We start from the raw sequence: 26,850 nt of genomic DNA on the forward strand, positions 1-26,850 counted from the left end.
AGGAAACCAGGCCAATCAGCTGGCCAATACCAGCCCTACAGTGAAGCATGGTGGTGGCAGCATCATACTGTGGGGATGTTTTTCAGTGGCAGGAACTGGGAGACTAGGAGACTAGTCAGGATCGAGGGAAAGATGAATGCAGCAATGTACAGGACATCTTTGATGAAAACCTGCTCCAGAGCGCTCCTCAGACTGGGGTGAAGGTTCATCTTCTAACAGGAAAACAACCCTAAGCACACAGCCAAGATAACAAAGGAGCGTCTACAGGACAACTCTGTGAATGTCCTCGAGTGACCCAGACTTGAACCCGATCTCAGGAGAGATCTGAACATGGCTGTGCACCGACACTCCCCATCCAACCTGATGGAGCTTGAGAGGTTCTGCAAAGAATAGGAGAAACTGCCCAAAAATAGGTGTGCCAGGTTTGTAGCATAATACTCAAAAAGACTTGAGGGTGTAATTGGTGCCAAAGGTGCTTCAACAAACTATTGAGCAAAGGCTGTGAATACTGTGTGTGATTTTTTTTTTTTTCCTTTTTTTTTTTTTTAAATAAATTTGCTATAAAATAAACATAAATAATAAAATAAACTTAGATCCTCCTGCGTCATAGGGCACATTGGGCGGCAAGACTTCTCCAACAGGCTCGGTCGGCCGTGGTGGTATACCGAATGGACATCCTTGGGATAAGCGAAATGAGATGGACGGGCAGTGGCCGGTTGGTCAACGACGGCAAAACCATCATTTACTCTGGCCATGACGCGGAGCACGCACGAGGAGTCGGCATCGTCATGTCCAAAAGGGCGGCTGAAGCGCTCGTCGGGTGGAAGCCCACCAGCGATCGAATCATTACTGCCCGATTCCAACCACGATTATCCAAGATCACGTCATCCAAGCCTACGCCCCCATCGAAGATGCCGACAACGTTGACAAGGGCGCCTTCTACAATCAAATTGTTTGTAAAATTTTGACAAGACTTTAATCCTTTTTGGAATAAGGCTGTAACATAACAAAATGTGGAAAAAGTGAAGCGCTGTACATCAAAATAGGGAAGAAAAGATGATCGCAACGTCCCTTTAATGCCAACTTTAAGACTTTGTAAAGAAAAATACCATCTAATTTAACCCAAAGCTCTTTAATAAGTTTGTCAGTTGTGTAATAATGCACACTTTCTCATGAGGTTTCTGAAATATGAGGCTGGAATGGTAAAGAAAACATTTGAAACCCTAAAAAAACAAAAAAAAAAATCATAAGGTTCAACTAGCAGCACTGTTACAGATTCAAGTCTGATTCAATGCGTCTCTGCATCTCAACTTAATTTGTCTGTTTTTCTGTCACAATTTTTTTTTTTTTTCCACTCTTTCTCTATTTTAGTCCCATTCACTCAATATCTCAGCGTTACCCAACCCAACTGATTTCCATACATGCAAATCAAAACACATCTAAATCTGACTGTGGATGCTCTCGTAGGGTAACATTTCAACCTCAAGACAAATCCAGACATCGCTGCTTAGATCTCACGACAGACAGCAAACCTCAGGCAATTTGACACCAAAGGACTAGTTTTTCCAGTCTAAGATAATTGTCATACCACAGAACTTAAACAAGCAACAACTCCATTCAAAGTGGAGGAGTTTAAAGAGTAAATTATGTAAGAATATGAGCATAAAATCTCTCAGTTTAGACCATAATAAAGGCCAAGCCACATCTGCCCATGTGAAGGATTTTAGGGTTGTTTAACACACCATAAGAGATAAGAGCACGATGACGAATTACGAATTAAATGCATGACGTGTCACTTTTTTTTTTCTCAGGATGTTTCCTGGTGGCGTTACTGTAATACTGTAATACTGAGAGTGACATAAATTTTTTACCATTTGCAATGTTTGCTAAGTCACTATGAGTATAACTATGAACTATGAGTATAATCAATAAGCAAGCTAAACTATGTGATGTTGTCGCTGTTGTTTTTCACATCAATTCAAAGGTGATTCATGATTTATCTGACAAAAAAATTAAACATTTGTCAAAGAAAAATGATGTAGTTCGACATTAACATTAAACAGAGATCCTTCCCAGAAAACTAAACATTAATCTTCCTTTGAAGAAAGTCAAAGTATAGAAAAAAAAGTATAGATTCACTTTCATGGTTCTGCAGTTTAAGATGAAAACATCTGCCCGCACAAAACACTCACTGTTTGTTGTCTCAACGGCGGAAAATCCAGCATGTGAGGCATTTAGCGTTAGTAAGGAGTGGGAAATCATTATGAGATGCAGAGAACACTTACAGTATTTACAGGACAATCTCTAGAGGTTAGTGTCTTGAACAAAGGCTTTTAGGGACCAAACTTTCTTATAAGCTTACTTTAAGCACCCTTAAGCAAACTTCTTTACCATATACAGTACCAGTCAAATGTTTGTAATAATTACAATGTTTTTGAAGGAAGTCTCTCCTACTCAGAAAGGCTACTTTTTTTTTTTTAAATCAATATACTACAACAAAACAGTCAATTATAGATGGAAAAGACCATTTACAGCAAATACAGGCAATTTACAATAGGAAATATAAATTTTTTTTAAAGCTTTTTAACAGTTATCAAGGTTGAGCCAAAAATCTAGGACTAGTTCCCCAAAGTTGGTTTTTCGAAATAATCAAGTCACCTTTATTTATATAGCGCTTTTTACAATGCAGATTGTGTCAAAGCAGCTTTACATTGATAACTGGTATATAATTTGGCTGCACAGCAGCTCTTAAAGAATAGTGTCAATGCAGGCAGATCAAAGCACTGTTGAATAAATGTCAAGAATACTGTTGAATATCAAATGTCAAGTCAAATATCAAGTGTCCCCAACTAAGCAAGCCAAAGGCGACAGCGGCAAGGAACCCAAACTCCAACAGGTGACATCAGGTGGCAAATAGAAGGCAAATAGGTGTTAAATGGAGAAAAAAACCTTGGGAGAAAATAATCTCCAATATTTAACGAACGCTTTGATGGACAGAGGCGGTCCTAGAGGCAAAGTTGCTCAGAATGAGTTCTATCATGTGGTACGAATGTCGTGGCCGTGTGTGAAAAATTATGCGCTACACAATCCTTAACGCATGTGAAAAATGCGAAGGCGCCCCCAGTGGCCGATTTATTTTGAATTTCTCACAGGCCTCTAGGGCCGTGAGTCAAACAGACGCAGTGAGTTTCATTCCGATCGGCATCCGTTAACCTTGTCTGATAGCTGCTCAAAATTCATTGGCCGATGGTGGACATGTTTTTTGAGATGCATCAATGTCCTCACAGACCATCATGGCACCTTGGACAAAGACACTGCATGCCAATTTTCAAGTCAATCGGACTAACGGTGAAGTAGTTACAGCCATTTTCATGTTTTTTGCTGTTATAGCGCCACCAAGTGGCCAGTGATCATGTCCTTTTTCACGTGACCACAGAATGAGCTCTTACATAGGTGTGCCAAGTTTGGTGAAAATATCTCATTCCGCTCACAAATTAAAGTCATTTTAGTAAAAGTGGCTCCGCCCACTTTGCACGTTTTGGCGGCCCTTAGTGACCGTGAATCAAAAATTCAACTTTTTTTAATAATTATTGACAACCAGACTCCAGAGAATCTCACTGCACTAGTTTGGTTCCTATCGGGTCAAAAACCTAGGACTAGTGCACAAAAGATTAAAAAAAATCCAAAATCCCAAGAAATTTCACCAGAACGACGAGCAAATCCATACTTTTGACCACAGTAGCGCCCCCTTCAGGTTGATCAGGGCGAGCTTTGGTGACATTGTAGACGGTGTGAGTACTACCAACACTCAAAGTTTCAAGTCTCTATGACTTACGCTTTGGTCTGCCCGATTACTTTTAGCGGAGAATGCTGATCCTTGGAAATTTTAACAATTACAATAGGGTTTCAGCGAGCGTACCATTGAAACCCCTTATTACATTTTAACATATTCACATAGAAAGCAGCTCTTTTAAATTGTAATAATATTTCACAGTATTATGGTTTTATTGTAATTTTGATCTAATAAATCCAGCCTTGGTGAGCAGAAGAGACTTCTTTCAAAAACATTTGAAACTTTTGAACACTACAGGTTTCACTTACAGAGTATCTGCTTTTCTTGATGCACAGAAAGACCTTTTTCTGAAACTCGGGTCGCTTGCAGTATTCCCTGTCATTTGCGCGGATGCTCCAATTGGCCTCTGAGAGGAAAAGAAACGACAAAACAAAATAAGAACACGAAACAAGCACTAACAGGAGAGTTTTACACCACGCAGATCAATCTTCAAACTCACCGGCAACAGGTGCGGGTCTGGTTTCCGGTTCTGGTAGCTGGTCTATACGTTCCAGTTCATCTTCTGACTGTAACTCTTCGTCCGTCTCATCGTCACTGTAGGGCATCACCTCATCATCCGGCTCATCCAGGGAACCCTGGGAACCTCCTCGCTGTCGAGCGCTCATCTTGAGAGTCCCACTGCAGACAGACAAAAATATTACATTAAAAATTCTGTATAGTATTTTTGTGAAGTCAGTGGGGACCAGAAACTGTTTGGTTACCAACATTCATTCAAAATGTCTTCTTTTGTGTTCAGCAGAACAAAGAAGTTCAAACAGGTTTGAAACAACTTGAGGGTGAGTAAATGATGACAGAGTTTTCATTTTTGGGTGAACTATCCCTTTTGAACAGCTACATAAACAGCAAAGAGACCAAATAATCGATAGATTTGCGTGTCGTACAGCAACATGTCAAATTATGCCCTATAATGCCCCTTTTCACAAGATGTAATATAAGTCTCTGGTGTCCCCAGAATGTGTCTGTGAAGTTTCAGTTCAAAATCCCCCACAGATCATTTATTATAGCTTGTCAAATTTGCCCCTATTTGAGTGTGAGCAAAAACACACCGTTTTTGTGTGTGTCCCTTTAAATGCAAATGAGCTGCTCACTTTCCAGAAGAGGGCGGAGCTTTAATAGCTCACCCTTCAGTTGCTCAACAACAACAAAGCTGGAGAATTCCACGCAGCCAAAATGACGAAAGTGTTCATCCTTACATTGTTCAAACTGGAGTCGACACTGATGGAGAGACTCAGGAAGAAGTTACAACTTTTAGAATGAAACTGGACGTTTCTGAATGGTTAGTGGATAAATTTGGAAGAGACTAGTTGTAGTCTCTACCAGCCGTTTGTTGTAATCCTTAAAAAGTGATTTATTTTCTGTTAAAGAAAATATCTCCTTTGCATTGAACTTTGAGCGTCGTAACTTTGCAGATGTTGTTTATGATCAAACAGCAACATTACACACTAACTAAAGTTAAAAAAGTGAAATCATAATCAAGGACCCTTTTAAAATAAGCTTTTTCACGTAACAGATATTTACATAGACCACAAGACAAAATAATAACTGACTTTACACAAATGACCCAGTTTCAAGAACAGTAGACAGTTTAACTGCTCAGGACAAACAAGGAACTAATGAACAAAACACACAAACCGTTGTTGATCATCCAGGAAATGACAAAGTATTACAGGGATGCAAACAGGTAAAAAAGGGGAAAAAGGGTGAGAACATTGCATGGGGCAGGGCACAAATTTTTTTTTTTTTTTTTTTTTAAGTTATTTGCTTTACATGCTCATTTGCAGTTTTTTTTTTATTACCCTATATGTCCAAAACTGTAATTTTTCATGAAAAAAAAAATTAACATATTGTTGCAACATTTTACCAAAATCAACATTTGGTTAAAATGTCATGTCATAAAAGACGAAGTGCTATGCAGGATATTTAAGACAATATTGGCTGATTAGATGGCAATACTGTTTGCCACATCTCAGACCTCAAATACATAAAATATTACCCATAATAGGCATAGTAATTTTAAAGTAAAGAGTAAAGGAAACACTGTACAGTACTTACTGAAACAACCAGCTCTTTATTTACCCTTGTAAGTTCACAAGTACCCCCATAAAAACACTTTCTCATTGGATCTATGCAAATCCCATTGGTGACCTATTTTGATCTCAAAAAGGCGAGTTCTCATTGAAAGGTGAGGAGTTTGCATCTATGAATCAAGAATCAAGGTTGTTAACTTCTGAACCATTTCAGTTGTGTAAATTCAGCTATTATTTTGTCTTGTGGACTACATAAAATAGCTTATTCATGGCAGTACTACATAAAAAGCTAAATGCAATCCCTATTTTTTTTTTGCAGATTCAGCAAGGTGTACATAAACTTATGATCTCAACTATACATAAAGGCTATTTTGAAAACAACAGAGTGAACTATGATAATATGATGATAAAATATTTTAACTGAACAAAACTATTCCATATTTCACTCGAAAAACTCGAAAAGGTTTTAATTTTTCCATGATTATTAATTATATTGTTAAATAATACATTAATAATAATATTAATCGACTCTTTCATTCTAAGTAGGATTCCTAGTTCTCCATGTGATCAGCAGGTTTTCACATGTTACTCAATCCTGCAGAAAGTCTAGTGTTCATAATGACAATGAAAATTACAAAATGAAGTACACAAAAACCGAGTACGAAACATAGTCGGCCTTTGAAACAGAGACGCTTTACAGGACACGATGTGCTGCTGGTGAAAAAATATTTTACTGATAATCATCATGTTTGATCTGATACAATATAAAAACCTTTCTGTCAAAAAAAACAAACAGCTGACGTTACATGCGGCTCCACCCTCGACTTACAGGAAACGCCACGCACACCACATAATCCCTGTCCATCATTCTACACCAGCAGTCACAAAACACACAAAACCACATCTATACACGCATCCATACAGACAGTAAAACACACTATATCATTTCAGTTTTGTCAGGTTGTGGGTCAGATGATGTCACTCATTTTCATAAGGCAAAATGTAATATACACAGCTCCTATAAAACAAATTTGTTTTTCCAGTTTAAAAAAAAAAAGTAGTAAAAGAAAGTAAAATTTTTATATAAAGTTAACTTACTATAATATTATTTTATAATTTACTTTAAAAAAAAAAAAATAGCACTCATTTTGACTGGTGTTACTGTGGTACATTTACATTTTTACATATTTTCAAGATGTTTTGTCAGTGTTTTATGCATTCTCTGACGATCAAAACCATGACGTTTGTGTTGCCAGTTTCATGCTCTACTGTTTGAGCTCCAGAAATGCCTATAAATACACAATATAAAACACAGAATGACTTTTATGGAACAAACTCAAAGTCCACAGCGCTCACAGCAACCCATTTTGAGAGCATTTGAGAGTGAAACAAGAAAGAGAACAAAATAAATTGTTGGGCAAAATAATTTCATCCATGGGGAATTATTTGGGTGGTGAAAAGCTTCTATAAGCTCTATTCGGACTGGACTAGTTTCCATGGAAGACCTTAGAGAAATTTGTGTTTCACAGGTGTACTTTGTTCAACCCTGTCCGAATCTGCCATGTGTTTTTCTCACACAACCTCAGTAAAAATTCCAGAGCAAATTACCTACTGTTTTTCGGCAAACGTAATCTAATCCCATCCAAATGCGAATGTCTGTGATTGCTGATATTGTATTATACTAACTCTTCTGCTCATGCGTTTTTTGACCTACTTGAGCTACTGTTTGTGCACCAATCTTTCACATGCTTTCATTTTATTTCAATATCGACAGTATCCAACAAAAAATAAAAAAAATTATAAAATTAATAAATATAGCCAAACCGCAGAAACTGCCCATTTTAAAGGGTTAGTTCACCCAAAAATGAAAATTCTATCATTTATTACTCACCCTCATGTTGTTCCACATCCGTAAGATCTTCATTCATCTTCAGAACACAAATTAAGATATTTTTGATGAAATCCGAAAGGTTTATGACTCCATAGACAGCAATATAATCAACACTTTCAAGGTCCAGAAAGGTACTAAAGACATCATTAAAACAGTCGATGTGACTGCAGTGGTTCAACCTTAAAGGTCCCGTTTTTCGTGGTTTTTTGAAGCTTTGATTGTGTTTATAGTGTGCAATATAACATGTGTTCATGTTTCGCGTGTAAAAAAAACACAGTATTTTTCACATAATTTACTTATCTGTATACCGCTGTTTCCACTGTCATAAAAACGGGCTGATGACTTCCTTGTTCTATGAAGTCCCTCCTTCAGAAATACGTAACGAGTTCTGATTGTGCCAGCGGTTCCTGTGTTGTGATTTGACAGCAGCTTAGCGCATCTTGCCCGGAAAGGTCACGCCTCTTACCATAACGTGGAGATGCACGCGCTCAGTGTTATTGTAAACATGTCTTTAATTTTACCCTATCAATTTGAGCCGGAATCAGACCCGGTGATTGGACTGCGGGATGAAAATAACAGCGTTTCGATGACATGGCGACAAACACACTCTACAAACGCAACTCTTGTGTATTCCTGTGGGCGGAGGTCAGTCAAAAAACTGTTTTAGTGACGTCATTAAAGAAGGAAGTAGAGGGATGTAGTCCAAACTGGCCGTTCGATGTAGGCGACTTCTGTTAAATAAAATATCTCGCTTGGCATTGAACTTTGAGCTTTAAAATTTTACAGATTTTATTTATACTCTAACAACAACATTACACACTAACTAAAGTTTGAAACATGGGATCACGAAGAACGGGACCTTTAATGTTATGAAGAGACGAGAATACTTTTTGTGTGAAAAATAACGACTTTATTCAACAATCTCTTCTCTTCTGTGTCATTATCCTTACGCAGATGACACAGTAAGCACATTGAAGGCTTCCGGGTTTACGTCCGAATGCCGGCTTAGTATTGGCCAAAGCTGATCACGTGACCAGCATGATGCATGCGTGTGATGATGACACAGGAGCTGTTCTGACGTAGAACCTGGAAGCGCTGGATGTAAACAATGTATGAGAATGACACAGAAGAGAAGATATTGCTGAATATTTTAACGATGTCTTTACTACGTTTCTGGACCTTGAAAGTGATGATTATATTGCTGTCTATGGAGTCATAAACCTCTCGGATTTCATCAAAAATATCTTAATTTGTGTTCTGAAGATGAACGAAGGTCTTACAGGTGTGGAACGACATGAGGGTGAGTAATTAATGACAGAAATTTCATTTTTGGGTGAACTAACCCTTTAATTTCAGTGTGTCAGGTTTATTTAAAGGTGCCCTAGAATTAAAAATTGAATTTACCTCGGCATAGTTGAATAACAAGAGCTCAGTACATGGAAATGACATACAGTGAGTCTCAAACACCATTGTTTCCTCCTTCTTGTGTAAATCTCATTTGTTTAAAAGACCTTTGAAAAAACAGGCGAATCTCAAAATAACACTGACTGTTACGTAACAGTCGGGATCATTAATATGTACACCCCCAATATTTGCATATGCCAGCCCATGTTCAAGGCATTAGACAAGGGCAGCCAGTATTAACTTCTGGATCTGTGCACAGCTGAATCATCAGACTAGGTAAGCAAGCAAGAACAATAGCGAAAAATGGCAGATGGAGCAATAATAACTGACATGATCCATGATATCAAGATATTTTTAGTGATATTTGTAAATTGTCTTTCTAAATGTTTCGTTAGCATGTTGCTAATGTACTGTTAAATGTGGTTAAAGTTACCATTGTTTCTTACTGTATTCACGGAGACAAGAGCCGTCGCTATTTTCATTTTTAAACACCTGCAGTCTGTATAATTCATAAACACAACTTCATTCTTTATAAATCTCTCCAACAGTGTGTAATGTTAGCTTTAGCCACGGAGCACTATCAAACTCATTCAGATGTAAACATCAAATGTAAACATCCAAATAAATACAATACTCACATAATCCGACGTATGCATGCAGTATGCATGACGAACACTTTGTAAAGATCCATTTTGAGGGTTATATTAGTTGTGTGAACTTTGTTTATGCTGTTTAAGGCAAGCGCGAGCTCCAGGGGCAGAGAGCGCAAGATTTAAAGGGGCCGCAGCATGAATCGGCGCATTTCTAATTATGCCCCAAAATAGGCAGTTAAAAAAATATCAATAAGTAATTCATTAATAAACAATCATACATGATGCAAGCAAGAAGGGCTACACGATATATCACTTTAGCATTGTAATAACAATGTGCACATCCATGACAGACACTCAATTCTGAACACGCTGTTTTCTATGCGCGTGCACACACAGAGCCGCGCAGACGCATGTGAACACCTGAATGCTGTTCTTTTCCATGTCTATTTGTGCCTGAACGGACACATAGGCCTACATGTAAAAAAAAAAAAAAAAAAAATGCAAGTAAAACATCGAGTATCCTCGTAAACACAGTTGCTAATGGCTTAGGTGAACTAAACAATCGAGAAAGAAAACCGGATGTGTAAAGCCTTGGTTAAGCCTTAGGGTCCGCGTGACGTAAAAATCGGTGCCCGTCTGGCCAACATGTCGTCGTCCGAGACAGAAGAGAGTAGCCAATTAAGCAATGAGGTTTCTTCTTACTTCTAACAAAGAACGGTCTCTGCTTCTAATAAACCAGACGACTACTACTACTACTTTGTGCGTATTCAACATAGCGACGATGCAAACTGCCTCTAAAAACACGAACGATTTAGAAGAACAACATTGTGACTAAACGCGCTCTGTAGAGTGTTTGTCCATTTAGAGCTGCTGTAGAAACATGGCGGCGCAAAAATGACGATTTGACATGTAAGGGAACCCGCGGTGTATGTAGATAGAAATGGCTCAATCTAAGGAACTAAAAACATAACAGTTCATTATGTAAGGTCTTTATTTACCACTGAAAACATAGTTATGTATATTATATTGCATTTCCATCAGTAGATCCTCCCAAATTTTACATATTGCACCTTTAACAGTACTTTGGATCCACACTTTTGGTCTTAAAGTGACAACAGCCTAATATTCCTGCTGCTTTCTATGTCATGAATGTTTATCAAACAGCAAAAGACAAATCACTTTTGTAGTTTTTACATAGATTAATTATATTTAATTTATACAGTGAAGACTATGCAGTGTTATTTTACATTTGAAAATTTAATTTCTGTACCTGAATACTGTTAGTCTTACCTGAAAAATATAAAGCACTATTTATTTCTATTATATTTATCTGTGTTTGTAATTTGTTCATTATCTTCTATGCGTATTCACTCGTCTACAAAATCACCCCAATCATCCTAGAATGATTAATTCTTTCCAAATAGAGCTATTCAGGTCATTTTTTCATATCGCAATATATAATAGCATGCATTGATGAGTAATGCATAATAAGGCCAGGAACATGGTTTAAGAATGTAAATAGTCAGAGGGATAACTTTAATGACTGATGAGTTTCATTTCTCAGATGCAAATGGCGCCACAATCACAGGATGATCCTCCTCTGGTCTTATGGAAACATGAGGTGTTCTCGATCCAGCTGAGCGCTCAAGCATCTCTAAAGTATCTTCAATGATGCCAGCCATCTAAGGTTAATCTTTGATAAGGGATTAATTTGGAAAAATTCAGCAGTGAAGCATCCCTCTTTAAATATTTATTGACTGTCCTTCTTTTCATCACATGAATGAGTGATGACTGAAGTATTGTTTAACACATTTACCAACAACAAAAATAGCAGGAAGTGCCGATAAACTGGATGTGTGAATGTAATTTTAGATAAAAATAACCCTAAAGTCTGAGATAAAGTTGAACTAATAAAACAGAACTGCTATTAATACCAATGCTGAAGTAAACACACAACCCACCAGGATGCGGCCGCAAACCTGTGTAAAGAGCGTAACAGAGCACACACCCGGAAAGAGAAAGAAACACATCATGCAAAACACACACCCATGTTTATCCACGACGTGCTTTGCGTATGTGATGCAATGCCATAGTAGGTGACATTTTTAGCTATGAAAAGCTGAGGTCTGAGAGAAACAAACCTTCTAAGATTCAAGTGGATGAATAGGAGGATTTCATTAAGGTTTTTTTTAACAAGCCACATCTTACATTTGGTGTTAAGCTCTAAATTTGACAAAACCCTCTTCAATAACCATTTGTGGTTGTTTCAGGTTTTGGAGATGCTATATGGAAAATAAAAGTATCTTGATGTCACATTAAATACACATTATGTACCTAATAACATATTGAAAACAATGACATGTTGAGATTATCAGAATCACCGGATAACTGTGTCTGTTTTGCCACATTTCCAATCCTGCTCAGTTACAACAGTCTAAACAATGAATAACTCGCATTATTTCAATATAGAATATGAGAAATTCTGTATCAACTGTATCAAAATCTTCCTTGATTTGCTATTTCCTTCCCTCGATTCACTAAATTGTGCACATGATTTACTAATTAATTCCCTTGATTTATAAATCATGTGCACAATTTACCAATTCGTTCCCTTGATTTGCTTTCTTAAATTTGAGCGTGACTTACTATTTTGTTCCCTTGATTTGCTAAATCGTGTGCACAACTTACTTTTACGTTCCCTCGATTTGCTAAATTCTGCGCATGATTTACTATTTCGCTCCCTCGATTTGCTAAACCATGCGCACGATTTACTATTTAGTAGGGCAGGGTATTGACAATTTTCACGATTCGATTCGATTACTTTTCACATGCTTTCGATTCCATTCGATTACAATTTTGATTTGATATCGATTATTTTGGATGTAGTATTTCAGTTTCAGTACATGGCAAATTTTCTAGAGGAAAACAAAATTTCTCAAAGAATGCTGTAAATTACTCATGGGAGTCAGTTGGTACTACTATAATAATATTTAAAGTTAAATTAACTTATATATCTATATACAAACACAAAAATTATGTTTTTATTATAAATAAGTTTTAGAATTACATAATCATATTAGGGCTGTCAAACGATTAATCGCGATTAATCACATACAAAATAAAAGTTTGAGTTTGCATGATATATGTGCGAGTACAGTGTGTAATTAATATGTACAGGGCTTGACATTAACACCCGCCAACCCGCCAAATGCGGGTAGATTTCCGCTGTGGCGGGTAAGACAGCCACTCCCATTAGCCACTTTGGCAGGTTGAATATAATTTCAGCCTACAGCCAAATGAAAGGTAGCCAAGCTCGTCGTATCACAAAATTACAATTCACTCAGAGTTCATCAATTAACTTGCAGTTAGTGAAGGCGGGATAGGCGGAATCACGCTGAATGACACAACAGAAGCGCTCGCGTGCGCGTTCTCTATGTCGCGCGCGATCAGTTCTCATTGCGCCTGAATACACGCACACACAGATGTCAAAATGCATCGTGTGAAGTAGCCTATCTCGCATGAATACAGTCGGCTATGGCTTAAGTGGACGTAAACAGGTGGGTAAAAACTGGATGTGTATGACGTCCATGCATTCAGCAGCACCCAAATAAATACCTGCATGTCATTAATGTTAATCAAACATCAAAATTTTTTAAATGTATACATGCTAAATAAACATATCTGAAAAAAGATTTTTTTTTTTTAATTACTATTTGTAATTTTGCATTCTTTGTTCTTTTTATATAGCCTAACAAAAATAACTATACATACCTGATATATACAATGTATAGTCTTGATTTGGGTAGTCAATCTGCATTTGTAAGTTTGAAAGGGTTTTAAATCTTGTAAATCAAGTAAAATGACTCAAAATCTAGTAATTTAAGCATGCCAAAGTCAACTTTAATCATATAAAATGTAATTTCCCAACAGCAAAATTGTGACCAGTGAAAATGCTGAGTGGCTAGTAACTTTGGAAAACCACTAGCCACAGTGGCTGGTGAGCAAAAAAGTTAATGTCAAGCCCTGAATATGTATATATAAATACACACAAATTAATGTATATATTTAAGAGAAATATGTAATGTACAAAATATTTTTTATTTATATATAATATAAAATTATATAAAATATAAAAAAAATACATATATTTGTACATATTTCTCAAATATATACATGAATGTGTTTGTATTTAAATATACATAATAATTATGTGCAGTACACCCACATATATTAGGCAAACTCAAACTTTTATTTTGTATGCGATTAATCGTTTGACAGCCCTAAATCATATTTCTACTCCAATTAGTTTTTTTTTTTTTTTTAAATATAAACATTTAAATCGCAGCTGTCACAACTGATTTATTCAAAAATGCATTAAATATTGAAGAACATAAAAAATTATAATGAACATGTAACGGTGCATATCTATATTTGCTCTCTAGAGTTCACTTTTCTAGCTGACTAATGAGTTTATGGTCACTGAATATGTTTTTCTGAGGTAAATGTGACGTGACATTGTTTACAAGCTGTTTTACTGACGTCTTTCTGAGGTTGAAACACTGATTGAGCGATTACACGAGACACGATACGGATTCCGTAAGATGTACTGTATATTTTAACATACCTTCAGATGTTCATGCATGTTTATTTAGCGCTGTAACTGGTATTAAAGCGGAGGAGAGGATGATCACATGCTTCTCTTGAACTGAGGCGCTAAAGCGATCTGTCACGCCACATTAAACATTTTTTGAATCTCATAATAAGATGGACGTCATTTGAAATCTGAGACTTTGCTTCATATCAAAAGTAACAAAGCACAAAGTTTATTGCGATTTATTGGATGGGAGGCGCTACATATTCTGCTCATTCATCAACTGAAAACAGACTAGACTAATCGATTCTTGGGATTTAAGAATCGATATCGGTTCGTAAAAATGAGAATCGATTAAAATCGAGAAATTGATATTTTTTGTACCCAGCCCCACTATTTAGTTCCCTCGATTTGCTAAATCATATGCATGATTTACTATTTTTGTCATGCGAGGGGCTCCGTAGTTAAACTAGAACTTACAGATTTAGAGATGACGTGTATAACCATTAAAACTCTTCATGTAGAGTAAATTAGCTGCAGCATGCACACTGTTTAACATACCTTCAGTCTGACAATACCTGAACAACACGTTAGGTGAGTGAGATGATATCCACTTACACACAATCAAGTCCTCAGCCGTCTGCCTGACTATTTATATCATCCACTTCAAAAATGTGTTTTTTTCTGTTAACAATAGCTGATGTCAGTTCTCAATGCATGCCAACGTTTCAATGTCAAGTAGCTCTGGAATGTTTTAATAAGAGACTTTTGGCTTTTAAAAGGTATGTTTTTCATATGGAAACCATCTAATATTTGTATCTATGAGTTTGTTTGTTGAGGGTTTTGCATTTTGCAGAAAAAAAAAATTCACCAGAGCCTTATTTCCATCCACAACTCTTTCCTTTTCCGTGAATGAGACAAAACGACTATCCTGATCTCCGACGCGAATGATTACACGTCATCACATACTCACAATCCCGTGATGATGAGAACAAAGATTCCCATTCAAGAGACAAAACCGCCACCCACGCCCACAAAGACCTTCTGTAGGTCTGCAGTAATGTGAATATATGAGCGACCAGGTGCTTCTGGTCTCGGGAAACAGTTTTGAAAGTCTCGCCCAGGGCCGCGCTATGGTAACTCTTTCACATGGGGGATGGGCTCGAGAAATAAAGGGAAGGAGAAAACACAGGGATCCCTTTGAGATCACGATCACCTGCTGTTGTGCAAGCTGAGAGGAGAGATAAAGCGGCTTCTGCCGACATCTCACTGCCATCAGGACCGATTTCAGAAAATATTTAGGCCTAAATTTTGAATTTATGCATTTGTGAACTTAAATGCCTGACATCATTGAAGATGGAAATCACATATAACATTTCCAGCCATTTGGATTATACAGCTTTTACATAGAAAACTAATAATGTAATGTCAGTCACACATAAATTAAACAAGTGAGATTTCTGTAATAATCCTCTAAAACAATGCGTTTACATACATTAGTTAAGCAAGTGGTTAAGTAACATGATAACTTAGTAGCAACCCCAACACACACACACACACACACACACACTTTGGATTTAAGAGGTTAAAGGGTTAGTTCACCCAAAAATGAAATTTCTGTAATTAATAATTACTCACCCTCATGTTTTTCAAACCCGCAAGACCTTCGTTCATCTTTATAACCCAAATTAAGATATTTTTGATGAAATCTGAGAGGTATATGAGTCTATAGACAGCAATATAACCAACACTTCCAAGGGCCAGAAAGACATCGTTAAAACATCATGTGACTGCAGTGGTTCAACCTTAATGTTATGAAGAGACGAGAATACATTCTGTGCACAAAAACAAAACAAAAATAATGACTTTATTCAACAATATCCTCTCTTCTGTCATTCTCATATGTTGTTTACATCCAGATCTTCCAGGTTCTGTGTCAGACCGCCGACTCATTATTGGCCGTCTCCTGCGTCAGCATCACAAGCATGCGTCGTGCTGGTCACATGACCAGCTTTGGCCAATACTGAGCCGGTATTCGGACGTAAACACGGAAGGCTTCACTGCGTCACCCGCGCAAGGATAATGACAGGAAAGAGAAGAGATTGTTGAATAAAGTCGCTATTTTTGGTTTGTTTTTGCGCACAGAAAGTATTCTCGTCACTTCATAACATTAAGGTTGAACCACTGCAGTCACATGATGTTTTAACGATGTCTTTCTTGGACCTTGAAAGTGTTGGTTATATTGCCGTCTATGGAGTCATAAACCTCTCGGATTTCATCAAAAATATCTTAATTTGCGTTCTGAAGATGAATGAAGATCTTACGGGTGTGGAACGACATGAGGGCGAGTAATTTTCATTTTTGGGTGAACTAACCCTTTAAGGTTAAAGATTAATCTATTAATTGATCGCTAATTTAAACAAAAATTTATGTAAATTGACATCCCTAGTTTCCAACATTTTTATGCAAAAATCCCAAAATTGCACATATAGCTAATGTTAGCAGATTTTATTGGGGATTTTAAAATGCAAAATGTTCTTTAAATGTAATACTGAACATTTTGGAGATTTTGTTCTGTATTTAAGTAGATTATAGAAAATAGCTTCCCTGAGGTTTTATCAAGGTGGCCGCCAATTGAAACGACTTTCCTGAAAGGGAATTTGATAAAAACCCATTCTTACATAAATAGGCACACTGAATTTAATGTGACTAACAATTATTATACCAACTACTTACACAAAAATTAGTTTCAATTGAGGTTTAAGCATCACAATGGTTTCTTTGCCAACCTGCTAGAACTTATTTCTTGCAACAAACAACTTTAACAGCAGAAGTTACAATAGGAAGCACACAAAAACTTAATTAAAAGACAAAAAAAAAAAAAAACATGCTGATAAACAGCAGAATATGCAAATACTTCCTGAATATATTCCAAGCAAAGATCTTAGTTTTATAGACTGTGTGTTATGAAATAGATTTCCGTGTTAATTAATGTGTGTAAATAATTGTTTAATACGCTTTCGAATGAGCATTTCACACACTGCATGGATCTAAGAAAGAGTGACTCAGGGAAACTTTCCCAAGATGCCTTGTGCAAATCAGTTTTGCAATTCACTAGATTCAAATTCTCACCCATTTGCTTTACAAGTCAGATAATTCAAATCCTGGAGTCATGGCCATTCATTTCTGGTGAGCGATTTGCTTGTGTTGTGTTGGAGGAAAGACGATTTTACTAGAACAAGCTAAACAGAAACATGATTGAGACTCTCAAAAACCTGAACGTGTCATCATGTGCATTATAATACACAACAGATGCTGAATTCACCAAAATAAATGAGAATTTGGTTAGAAATGTCTGATTGACTTTTATTAGGCACATTAAGCTTTCTCGGGAGGAACATCTGAGGCTAATTTAAAACATTTACTAATCTGGAAGAAGCAATGGAAATATTAAAGAGATCTGATTTGTAAGATTTCTTTTCTAAAGCATAAATTTCACCCTGACGGAGTCCAACACACACCACCAAAACCTCCTCACATCTTTGCATTGTGGTTCATGCATGCACCAATGCATCTTACAAACTTTATTTTTTTAAAGTACATCATCCTGTCAGTATACCCATCAGCCCTTTCACTAGAGTGGCCACAAGAAAGTCCAATGGAAACATCTTGAATCAGTTCGAGCCCTTGGCATGTTTACAACTCTCTGCTACTTTCTTAGACAAATATTAGCCCTTATTATGCACTAAACTGAATTTATACTGTTGAGTGACTTAACGGGGAAACGTGACACTTGATTTGATTAAGATTAAGACAGTTGCGGTCGTTCTTTAAATAACTGTCCACTAAAAAATACTTTGACAAAAGTAAAAAAAAGTAAAAATATGTGCGCTCAGAAAAGAAGCGACATAAGGAGGTGAGCAGAAATACAAGACATTAATCAATAGATACTGGAAGCATATCATCAGGGATTCGCTCTTTATATGCCATAATATTCATTTTCAATTTCTAGTTATTCAAAATTTCTGCTGATTGTTGCAACATTTTGATGGCTGCTTTCATTTGTAGCAGGTACAAGACCTGAGGTTTTTGGAGATAAAACATATTTTATTGGCTATCATATCAATTATAGGCCATAACATAAAATTTTTTTTTGATTTAAGCCCTAAATGTCTATATTTAGTGGTCTTAAATTAGTAGATATGACTATGATTATTTACTCTCTGGACGTATTTAACATCATCAGATCACTGAGCTCTTTATTTGGTCAGTTCTGAAACATTTACCAACGGCAATATCGATATAATATACCACATTTTTGAGTGAAAAAGCATGCAAAATAAATAGCTACTTTTAGGAATTTTGCAACTCTAATCATTCAGCTTGTTTCACTGTAAAAAAAATTTTGCATTTTTTGTTGAGATAACTCAAATATCCAAGTTGACTAAACATAAAATTTTAAGGCAGCACAAACACTTACTTTAAGTTAAAGCAACACATTATTATTTATTCTAATACTGAAATTTAAGTTGTGATAACCATTTGCAACAGCCATTTTTTTTACAGTGTTGCTTGATATTGATATTAGCGTAACATTTAAAAATCCATATCAAATTAGATATCAGACGCCCTCAGGAGAAAGAGAAAAATAAGTCATAGCAACGTATGCTTTTACATTATTTTAACTCATAATAATTCAGGCAATTTCAACTTTTTTTATAAGTTCTATGAGATTCAGTTCGATTTTAAATTTAATTTAAGCCAATTTGATAGTTAAAAAATTGAGGCAGTAACTAAACTTTTTAAAACTAAAGTTTTTAAGTTGAAATAGGTGGACTTTTATTTATTTTTTTTTTTTTAAACAGTGCATGGGACTTGATGTTATCAATCAGAAATTGACTTGAAAATTACTAACACAACCTTTTGTTTCTTTGTGAAAATATGATCCGGAAAATGCATTAAGAGTAAAATCTGATTCCATATATATATATATATATATATATATGAAGTCTTCAACGCTAAAGAACACTGTTTACCAACACTTTACAGAGAACTGTGAACTTTTCCCACGTCTTCCTACAGAAACACAATTGAGTCATGTTACACTCCACTACATGTGTTTGGCCTCTCATACCTGCTAAAGCAGTATGGGTAACAGTATCCTCCATTAGAGAAAGACTAGAGGAGTACAGAAACAGGAGATGTGTGAGGATGGGGGTCTTCCGGGACAGATGCCGCATGCATAAACCATGCACTTGATGTTTGAGTCACAACTAACTAAACTTGTGTGAAGTGGTTTCAATGATGCATTTAACCTACAAATTAACTACACGGAATTCAAGAATCACGCCTGATGATCTAATTTAGCGCTGCACGGGTCTAGAGTTCAGCAGCCGGGTTCTAGAAGTAAAAACTTCTCCATTGGAAATTGATTTCGAACACTAACTTGCAATGCTTCATGGGATTGTAGTTCTTTCCATCACTAAAACCGTTAAGTTCACAGTCTTGTAGTCCAATTTTTGATTTTTTTTTTTTGTTGCTTCAAATCAAAGTTTGTAGTGCTGTGTATCTGATTGGCTTGGCTCATGGCTTATAATGCTTTAACAAAGACTTTTTAAAAATCCCTATGGGGAAAATTAATGTAAAATGATTAAAAAAGGGGGGTCAGGAACTGTTGCACTCTATATAGGCCTTATGTAGCCCCACCCCTTTTCAGCGCTGCACTCATTGTATTCTGTCTTCCGTTTGTATTTCCACAGCATGAAGGTAAGATTTTAAGGATTTATGAATGAACCACTCATTTTAATAACTTCCCAGTCTACTGACATCTGTTATGACACCAGCTTCAAACATTAAAGGGATAGTTCACCCAAAAATCATTTACTCACCCTCATGTTCAAAATATGTATAATTTTCTTTGTTCTGCTGAACACAAAGGAAGATATGAATTTGAAAAAAGTTTGTATCCAGGCCACTTTGGGGCACCATTGACTTCCATACTAGGAAAAAACTACTATGGAAGTCAATGGTGCCCCAAAACTGTTCAGTTTCCCACATTCTTCAAAATATCTTCATTTGTGTTCAACAGAACAAAGAAAATTATACAGATTTGAACAACATGAGGGTGAGTAAATGATGACAGAATTTTCATTTTTGGGTGAACTATCCCTTTAATGCCCATGATATCACCCTGAAGGATTTTTTTACAATAATGACTGGATAACTGTGTATTATCCTACTTATTAAACAACTAATTACCAAATACTCATATAAATGCACATAAATATTGATCTGAGTTTATTATCTTACAGATAGATTAGCTTAAAGCATCTGCTAGGAAAAGTAGTCCATTACAACACAAAACAATCCATCAAGATGAACACACAATTAAGTTTAGAAATCATTATACAAAAATATTTAAATCACAGAATGCCACAACTAACCATCATGTGTTCTATGTAAATCTTTTTTTAAGTTAGCTAAAACTAAATAATCATTTTCAGTTGTTGATATAATATAAAAACATTAAAAGAAATTAAATAAAATATAAAAACTAACTTATTTTATTTCAGCTACACTTCTACTTCTCATTTTTATTTAACTTGACGTACTAAAATAAACTAAAATACAAATTAATAAAAACTATAAAAAAATACAAAAACAACAAAATTACTGAAAATTACTGAAAAAATAAAAACTAATTCAAAATATCAATAAAAACTATAATAGTATATCAATGATACTAAAATAAAACATATTGAGTTATGCATCTTTTCTACCATATATTAATGTTTTTGAAACTAGATTTTACTTGATGCATGTAAAATTAGATCAGAATTATACTGTAAAAAGATATACTGTAGTACATACTTGTTATACACCATTATATGGGCTAATGTAACAATTAACTATAATTTAATGATGCTAAATTCTAATGCTAAATCTAAAATAACATTTATATAATACAATAACATTAAAGTAAGCCTATTTCATGCTGTAATAATATCAGCATCATACTAGTTATCAGCCATAAAATTATTGCATGATCAGCAAAATCCGTGCATCTCTAGTATCATCATCATTATTTTAAAGGTCCCGTTTTTCGTGGTTTTTTGAAGCTTTGATTGTGTTTATAGTGTGCAATATAACATGTGTTCATGTTTCGCGTGTAAAAAACACAGTATTTTTCACATAATTTACTTATCTGTATACCGCTGTTTCCACTGTCATAAAAACGGGCTGATGACTTCCTTGTTCTATGAAGTCCCTCCTTCAGAAATACATAACGAGTTCTGATTGTGCCAGCGGTTCCTGTGTTGTGATTCGACAGCAGCTTAGCGCATCTTGCCCGGAAAGGTCACGCCTCTTACCATAACGTGGAGATGCACGCGCTCAGTGTTATTGTAAACATGTCTTTAATTTTACCCTATCAATTTGAGCCGGAATCAGACCCGGTGATTGGACTGCGGGATGAAAATAACAGCGTTTCGACGACATGGCGACAAACACACTCTACAAACGCAACTCTTGTGTATTCCTGTGGGCGGAGGTTAGTCAAAAAACTGTTTAGTGACGTCATTAAAGAAGGAAGTAGAGGGATGTAGTCCAAACTGGCCGTTCGATGTAGGCGACTTCTGTTAAATAAAATATCTCGCTTGGCATTGAACTTTGAGCTTTAAAATTTTACAGATTTTATTTATACTCTAACAACAACATTACACACTAACTAAAGTTTGAAACATGGGATCACAAAGAACGGGACCTTTAAGAGTCAACATACAGGGGAAAAAAACTTAAAGGGATAGTTCACCCAAAAATGAAAATCGTGTCATCATTTGCTCAAACTGTTCTAAACCTGTATAAATTTCTTTGTTCTGTTGAACACAAATGAAGATATTTAGAAGAAAGTTTGTATCCAGGCTGCTTTAGACTTCCATAGTAGAAAAAAAAATACTATGGAAGTCAATGGTGCCCCAGAACAGTTCAGTTTCCCACATTCTTCAAAATATCTTCCTTTGTGTTCAACATAAAGAAATGTATACAGGTTTGGAACAACTTGAGGGTGAGTAAATGATGACAGAATTTTCATTTTTGGGTGAACTATCCCTTTAATAAATAGTTTGATGCATGTGAAAACAGTTTACCTACTAATATATCTATTATTCTGACATATAAAATGACAAAAAAATCTGCTTTTATGCGTTTATCTGCTACATCTCCAAAACTAGCACGCAATAAAGGTTCATATTGTTATTGTAATTGAACAGAAACCGCACCCACTCAGTGTTTCCAGTCCTTCTGGACACAGAATAAACCAGTTCTGTGAGTAACACAGCTCTTTACAGCAATGAGGCACATAAATTTAACCCACATACAGCAGAATAATAGACATTTCAAAAGAACAGCAATCAAGTCGAAACATGTCCAGACTTTCTCAAAGGAGATTCATTCATTCATCAGAGAGAGAGAGAGAGAAACCCACTGCAACCCCCCAGTGATGCTTCACACCCACCGTTCATTCAGGACCACAAACTTACTGTCTGCTGGGTTCACAACATATGAGCGCTTTCTCATTAATATGAATTTACCAATGAATGTCCTCACCTTTGCCAGACTTTTGTAATGACATTGTAGAGAGACTGCATTCATAATAAGCTATATGGAGAAATATGAATTAAGATTGTATGCATTGAACGTGAATTTTTAAGGCCTGGAAATCCAAGATGGTGAAAATACTGATTATTACACTCTAAAAAATGCTGGGTTAAAAACAACCCAATTTGGGTTGAAAATGGACAAACCCAGCGGTTGGGTTAAATGTTTGCTCAACGTGCTGGGCAGTTTTATTTAACTCATCTATTGTTTAAAAATTACTGTATTGCTGGCTTAAAATGAACCCAAAATCATACACATAATTACTGGAGGCAACAATAATAATCAAAAGGTGAAGATTTATTAATAAGAAATTTAATAAATGTTTATTGTTTAATTATTATTCTTTTAACTTGTTAATTTCCAACATATTTTGGATTCATTTTAAGCAAGAAATACAGTCATTTTTAAACAATAGATGAGTTAAATAAAACTACCCAGCAGGTTGGGCAAACATTTAACCCAACCGCTGGGTTAAAACAACTCAGTCGCTGGGTTTCACCATTTTCAACCCAACTTGGGTTGTTTTTTAACCCAGCATTTTTATAGTGTATAATAATCAGCAAACTCCTCTGTAAAAAAGAATTGTTGGTTTAACTTAAAAAAGAAAGTAAGTTTCCTGGTTGCCTTAAAATTGAGTTTAAATTAATTTAAATTAAAAATTTGAGTTAATACAATGAAGGCGATTGGTTTAATCAACAGAAACTCAAAATATTATGTTGTTTTCTGAACCAGATTAATTATTGAAGTTGATTTGACAAATAAAAAATGTTGTGATAACAAATAATGAAAATAATTTTTTGCAGCGCAGTAATATTACCGCAAAATGTAACAATTTCACATGTACCATTTTTTTTTTTTAATTATAAAGTCAATTTGGACTCATTATATTGTTTTAAACGACACTAATTTACCAATTTTAGTTGTGCTCTAGTCTAGGGGTAAACCGATTATCGGCGCCTCTATTAAGCATTTTTATGGTTATCGGTATCGGTCACTTTCAAAACCGGTTTGCCGATAAAATAATTCAATTTTGAAATGCGCTTTTTGGCTCTGATGCAGCCGCCTCTGACAAAAATCATTTGTTGCTTCTTGTTGTTTACAAAATATTTAGAAATGCTGTTGGGTGCTCTTATTATTAATAATATTAATGTTATTATTAACAGTTCTCAAATTTAAAGATATGTTTAAATGAAAGTTTTTGTCAGAGCCCTTGTTATTCTTAATTTTGAAATTAATTTTCATTTTTACACCAGACATATTATATATATATAGGTTCAAAATATCGGTTATCGGTCTACTTGATCCGCAATAAATCAGTATCGACACATATCAGTCGAATCTACACTATGATACCTGCTCATCTGACTTGACATGACGGAAAAATTGACTTACAGAAACACATGAAATTAAATCTTCTACCATGAAAGACACAGACCTTTCGAGAAAAACAAGAGATCTGATTTCTGACTACAGGACAGTTTGGGGTGTTATTACTCCCAGAGGCTGAAATTCACTTCATATTCTTTACATTTGGGGTCCAACAGAGCCCAACACAAACAAAAGTAAGCGGGCGCCTTTTAGGTTTAGATTTAAATGTGTACAATAAACATGTAAAAATGAATTGCTTTCACACTTAGACTAAACATGTATGTACAAGTATGTTTGATAAGTGCATAATCGATGGAGCAATCACAGTAAATTGTAAACAAACTGTACTTTTAGTGCACAAATGTCACACAAAATCCGACATTTTGTTTATAATCATTCTCATATGCAGAAGAAAAATATTACCAACCTATACTTCACTCCTTCATATGATGCCAATGCTGACCTCGATCATATAATGAAACTTTACCGCAACTACAGCCAAAGGTCTTCTTTATTAAACCTAAGAATCATCGAAGACACTTTAAACAGTTTAAACACGTGTTCTACCGATAAATCTTTACAAACAGGCATATGAGGATGAGTTTCTCTGCTGTTGTGCATCCAAACACACAGGTAGAGGAACTCAGGTGTGACACACCTTCAACAACACCGTTTACAAGAACACAAACCCCTTAAAAGCGTGTTTAAACACTCAAACATGACTTACCGATCTCAAATGGACTTGTGTGGATCCTCTGAAGGTGTTTGGTGTGTTTTATTGCTCCATGTTCGCTCCGTGTCAGTGTGGAAGAGCTCTTCTGTGTGAGTGTCCTCAATCAAACTGGAAAAACAGGTCGGGCGAGGAGAAGCTTTACTCCTACAGACCCATTATACACACACGGGGATGGAGGCTTTCTTTCTTTCTTTTCTTTTTTTTTCTTCCTTTCCTTTTTGAACCGACACACTCCAAGACTGCAACTCATTCCTCAGCGATCACGTGATCGCGCAGGTAAGAAAGGTGTGACTCATTTTACAGTCAAATTCTGCGGGAAAACTTTTCCCTTTTGCTGTTTTTATTTCTGTGTCCTAGTATCGATATAGAGGGGGTTTACTTAAATAATAATAGAATCATTTCAATGCCTAAGCAAGTCATTTTTTAAAAAATACAACATAATAATTATTTTAATAATATAATTTCTTAGTTCAGCTTTAGGCCTACTCAACTTTGGGTGGGTGTAAAACCTGAATAGATCAAATTTAATGTAAATGTAAAATGAGGCTGTTTTGGTCTACATACACTTATACATATGAAAAATAAAGTTCTAATCAGTTTTTAAAATGTCTTTTCTCAGCTTTGGGAGTGTGTAAAAATTTGAATAAATGTAAATATAAATGTAAAATTAAGCTTTTTCGATCTAAATACTCTTGAATTCTGAATACTGGTGAAGTATCGCCCTCTACTGAGAGAAAGGGGTATTTGTTTTAGTCCTGATGTATTAGCGGTCACTTATGATAGCCTATGTCTAAATAATCTTTGTGTATTTTTCAAGTCGGTGGTTATTAACATTTCTCAGGCCTGGTTTCACTGTCAGGGTTTAGATTAATCCAGGATTAGGTCTTAAATTAAATTTAAGTAGCTAAACATGCCTTAGAAAAAAACATGGTGTGCATCTTGAGACAAAACAATGACATATTTTAAAGGGTTAGTTCACCCAAAAATTAAAATTCTGTCATTAATTACTCACCCTCATGTCGTTCTACACCCGTAAGACCTTCATTAATCTTTGGAACGCAAATTTAGATATTTTTGTTGAAATCCGATGGCTCGGTGAGGCCTGCATATGGAGCAATGACATTTCCTCTCTCAAGATCCATTAATGTACTAAAACATATTTAAATCAGTTCATGTGAGTACAGTGGTTCAGTATTAATATTATTAAGCGACGAGAATATTTTTTGGTGCGCCAAAAAAAATAAAAAATAAAATAACGACTTATATAGTGATGGCCAATTTCAAAAAACTGCTTCAGGAAGATTTATGAATCAGCGTGTTGAATCAGCTGTTCAGAGCGCCAAAGTCACGTGATTTGATACGCGATCCGAATTATGATTCGATACACTGATTCATTTGTGCTCCGATGCTTCCTGAATCAGTGTTTTGAAATCGGCCATCACTAAATAAGTCGTTATTTTGTTTTTTTTTGGCACACCAAAAATATTCTCGTTGCTTTATGAACTACTGTCGTTGAATGATGTTATGTATATGACAAATGTTGAATGATGTTATGTATTTATTCTTGTCATGTATATTTGACAACGTTTTTTTAGAATGTTTAATTGATTGATTGTATATTTAATTGGGATTAATTGTATGCACCTGTTAATGATTGTTTATGCTATTTATGCTCTCTTGATTCTGAGCGAAATTATACCTTGACAAAGGCTTTGTGCCGAAACGTTGGTGAATA

General features: G+C 35.6%; 1 protein-coding gene across 1 annotated transcript in view; it reads right to left on the reverse strand.

The window, feature by feature from the left end:
- Positions 1 to 25,411, reverse strand: part of atp8b1 (ATPase phospholipid transporting 8B1) — a 49,886-nt gene extending 24,475 nt beyond the window's left edge. Inside the window, exons 1-3 of the mRNA XM_048166075.1 lie at positions 25,110 to 25,411; positions 4,293 to 4,471; positions 4,102 to 4,199 (exon numbers count right to left, since the gene is read on the reverse strand). Coding sequence (XP_048022032.1) covers positions 4,102 to 4,199; positions 4,293 to 4,458 — 264 coding nt within the window. The 5' untranslated portion in view covers positions 4,459 to 4,471; positions 25,110 to 25,411. The remainder of the gene's footprint in view (positions 1 to 4,101; positions 4,200 to 4,292; positions 4,472 to 25,109) is intronic.
- Positions 25,412 to 26,850: the final 1,439 nt, after the last annotated feature.

Source organism: Megalobrama amblycephala, linkage group LG18 (assembly GCF_018812025.1).
Source record: "Megalobrama amblycephala isolate DHTTF-2021 linkage group LG18, ASM1881202v1, whole genome shotgun sequence".
In the NCBI taxonomy this organism is placed as follows: domain Eukaryota; kingdom Metazoa; phylum Chordata; class Actinopteri; order Cypriniformes; family Xenocyprididae; genus Megalobrama; species Megalobrama amblycephala.